This window comes from Sinocyclocheilus rhinocerous, unplaced genomic scaffold, assembly GCF_001515625.1.
Source record: "Sinocyclocheilus rhinocerous isolate Xijiao unplaced genomic scaffold, SAMN03320098_v1.1 scaffold1162, whole genome shotgun sequence".
Lineage (NCBI taxonomy): Eukaryota > Metazoa > Chordata > Actinopteri > Cypriniformes > Cyprinidae > Sinocyclocheilus > Sinocyclocheilus rhinocerous.
The window spans coordinates 77829-80370 of NW_015639769.1; the positions used below are offsets into that span (position 1 = coordinate 77829).

The 2542-nt window shown below is 40.5% G+C and overlaps 1 protein-coding gene across 2 annotated transcripts in view; it reads left to right on the forward strand.

Annotated features, from left to right (window-relative positions):
• The window catches only part of mier1b (mesoderm induction early response 1b, transcriptional regulator), a 62265-nt gene extending 60186 nt beyond the window's left edge, over positions 1-2079 (forward strand). For both annotated transcript variants that reach the window (XM_016567471.1, XM_016567472.1), the window contains exons 12-13: positions 1394-1521; positions 1690-2079. In XM_016567471.1, the coding sequence (XP_016422957.1) occupies positions 1394-1521; positions 1690-1979 (418 nt within the window). In that variant the 3' untranslated portion in view covers positions 1980-2079. The remainder of the gene's footprint in view (positions 1-1393; positions 1522-1689) is intronic.
• The last annotated feature ends 463 nt before the right edge of the window (positions 2080-2542 follow it).

A 2542-nucleotide genomic window follows, 5' to 3' on the forward strand; every position in this document is an offset into this window, starting at 1 on the left:
CCCCCATCGGCTTTTAGGACACTCAAAAGGGATCACAGATGACAAATACGAAACACCGTGGCAGGTGTCGATTTAAAAGTATGCACAATTCCTACCTTATTTGTAAATGAAATTCATCTCCAATACTTCTATCGTTTCAGGTTTATCCATTGTTATTCGAATGCAAGAAAAATATAGCTGGTTTTCCAAGTAAAAACCGCCAAATAAGGTTTACTCGTTGTTATGTTATGATACGTAATCAGAGGGTGGGGAGATGGGGGGGATTCCCCCTTGCAAACAATGATAAAATCAGAGAAGGACTTAAACTCTAAGCGACACGAGTATACGCAAAACAATATGATGTTTGTTATTAAAATTTTATGTAGCCCACGTTTTTATAAACATTTTTGATTTATTTACCGCTTAGGCAATAACGTTGACAATAACGTATATCTTCAACATACGTTGTCTATGACCAAAAATGTAAGTTGTTCAGTGGACTTTTAAAATTCGCTTTGCTTGAGAAAATAAAAATATACAGTTAGTGTTTTTTTTCTTTTGATTTAGTCGAGTTGGTTTTGCATCAAACACAATGTGATTTTCGGCAATCGAAATCTGACAGCAACAGCAGTATTGAGTGAGTGAAGTGACGTGTGGCCGAGTATGGTGACCCATATTCAGAATTTGTGCTCTGCATTTAACCCATCCAAGTGCACACACACAGTAGTGAACACATACATACAGTGAACACACACCCGGAGCAGTGGGCAGCCATGTGCTGCGGAACAGTTGGGGGTTCGGTGCCTTGCTCAAGGGTCTCACCTCAGTCGTGGTATTGAAGGTGGAAGAGAGCGCTGATTATTCATTCCCCCCACCGACAATTCCTGCCAGACCTGAGACTTGAACCCGCAACCTTTGGGTTACAAGTCCGACTCTGTAACCATTAGGCCATAACTGCCCTAATCTGCAGTATAACTCATTAGAGCTCATTCGGTCAAACTGACGCATATGCATAACTGACGCATAAGGAACCCCTGCTCTATCCGACCACACTTGATATGCATTGGAATGAAGATGTAAATGCAGTCCAGCTAAAATACAAGCACACAAGTCATATGCAGTCCATTTGACTTGTATGTGGAATACTATCCACATCAAGTCATATGTTTATGGTAGGGGTAAAAGGGGCCAGTTTTGTTTAGCTCATTACTGTATTATTGTCCATATCATCCAGTTTTGTTATTGCATGTATGAAGAATGTAATGAGTAATAATTTGTTACAGAGGAAAAGACGTCCAAGTGTACTGCTGTAGTCCTGGAGAGTTTGATTCATAGTAGTGAATTGGTCGTAATGTTTCCTGAGGTCCTGCTGTTTCTCCATGTAAGGTGTGTGTTCATTGTTTTATTTGTTTAGGGATTACATGGACAGACTTTTAGATGAGACAGAAAGCACTGCTTCCAGTCGAGCAACCACACCACTTCCTGCCGCCTCTAGCAGCAGCACCAGCCAATCTGAGCGAGAGGAGACTACCAGTCACAACGGTAAAGTACATAGTGTTGTTGTTTTTTTTTTACAATTAGATTGAATTGCTTTGGTGCATATTTCAGGATACTTTGTTGAAATCAGGTTGGATTCATGTTGTATGTGGTGTGTTTGAACCATTTGTTACAGCTATGTAGTATAGTGTATCTCTCCGGTTCCCAATTTAGGACTCACCAGTCACAGCTCCAGTGCAGATCCCACACAGATGTTGAGCAGTGTGAGCGAGGTGAAGATTGAATCTGTCCAGGCGAATGGAGCGTCTATACACAGTCTACTAACAGATCATCCAGACTCCAACGGCTATAAGCTTACAGACACCCACAACACAGACAGAAACGTCTCGGTGGAGCACCAACAGGACTGCCAGGGTCTTGACAGGCCAACAAAAAAGTGCCGGACGGAATCAGACTCACTGGACCAGGTTGAGATAGACCCTTCCAGGGTAAAAGAAGACTGAACAAGACCAAAAGTCAGGCCAAAATAAAAAAAACAGGGCGATGGGACAGCGCTGTGACACCTCTCACCTCATCCACCCTAAATCCAAAGCTAAGCTGCTCCAAAAATACCACCCACTACAGCTGATTAATGCGCCTTTTTCATAAAACCATTTTACAGAGAAATGTATATTCTATATGTAATGGAATTGGTCTGCTATTTTTTTAACAAGATATTTATATTTTTTATTGAGACATTTTGGCAATGGGTGGAAATGCTGTTTAAGCCATTATACATAATTGATGAGGATAAATGTTGGTGAGTGTGAGTTTCCAGGAACATCAAGTTGTGTTTTGATTTATATTATATACTAATGGTTCAGTGCCCAGCTTGTTTGTGTTGGAGGCATATTGCAAGCTCCTGACAGATGTAGTGAAAATAAATAATCCAGTGAAATCACCCCTCCAAAGCTTTGTTTTTGTAAAGTGTCCAAAAATTGGTTTGCTAGCTATATGTTTCTATTAACTGAGTGAATCTCATAGCAGAAATGTCCAGGTCATATTGCACCTTATTTATTTATTTTTA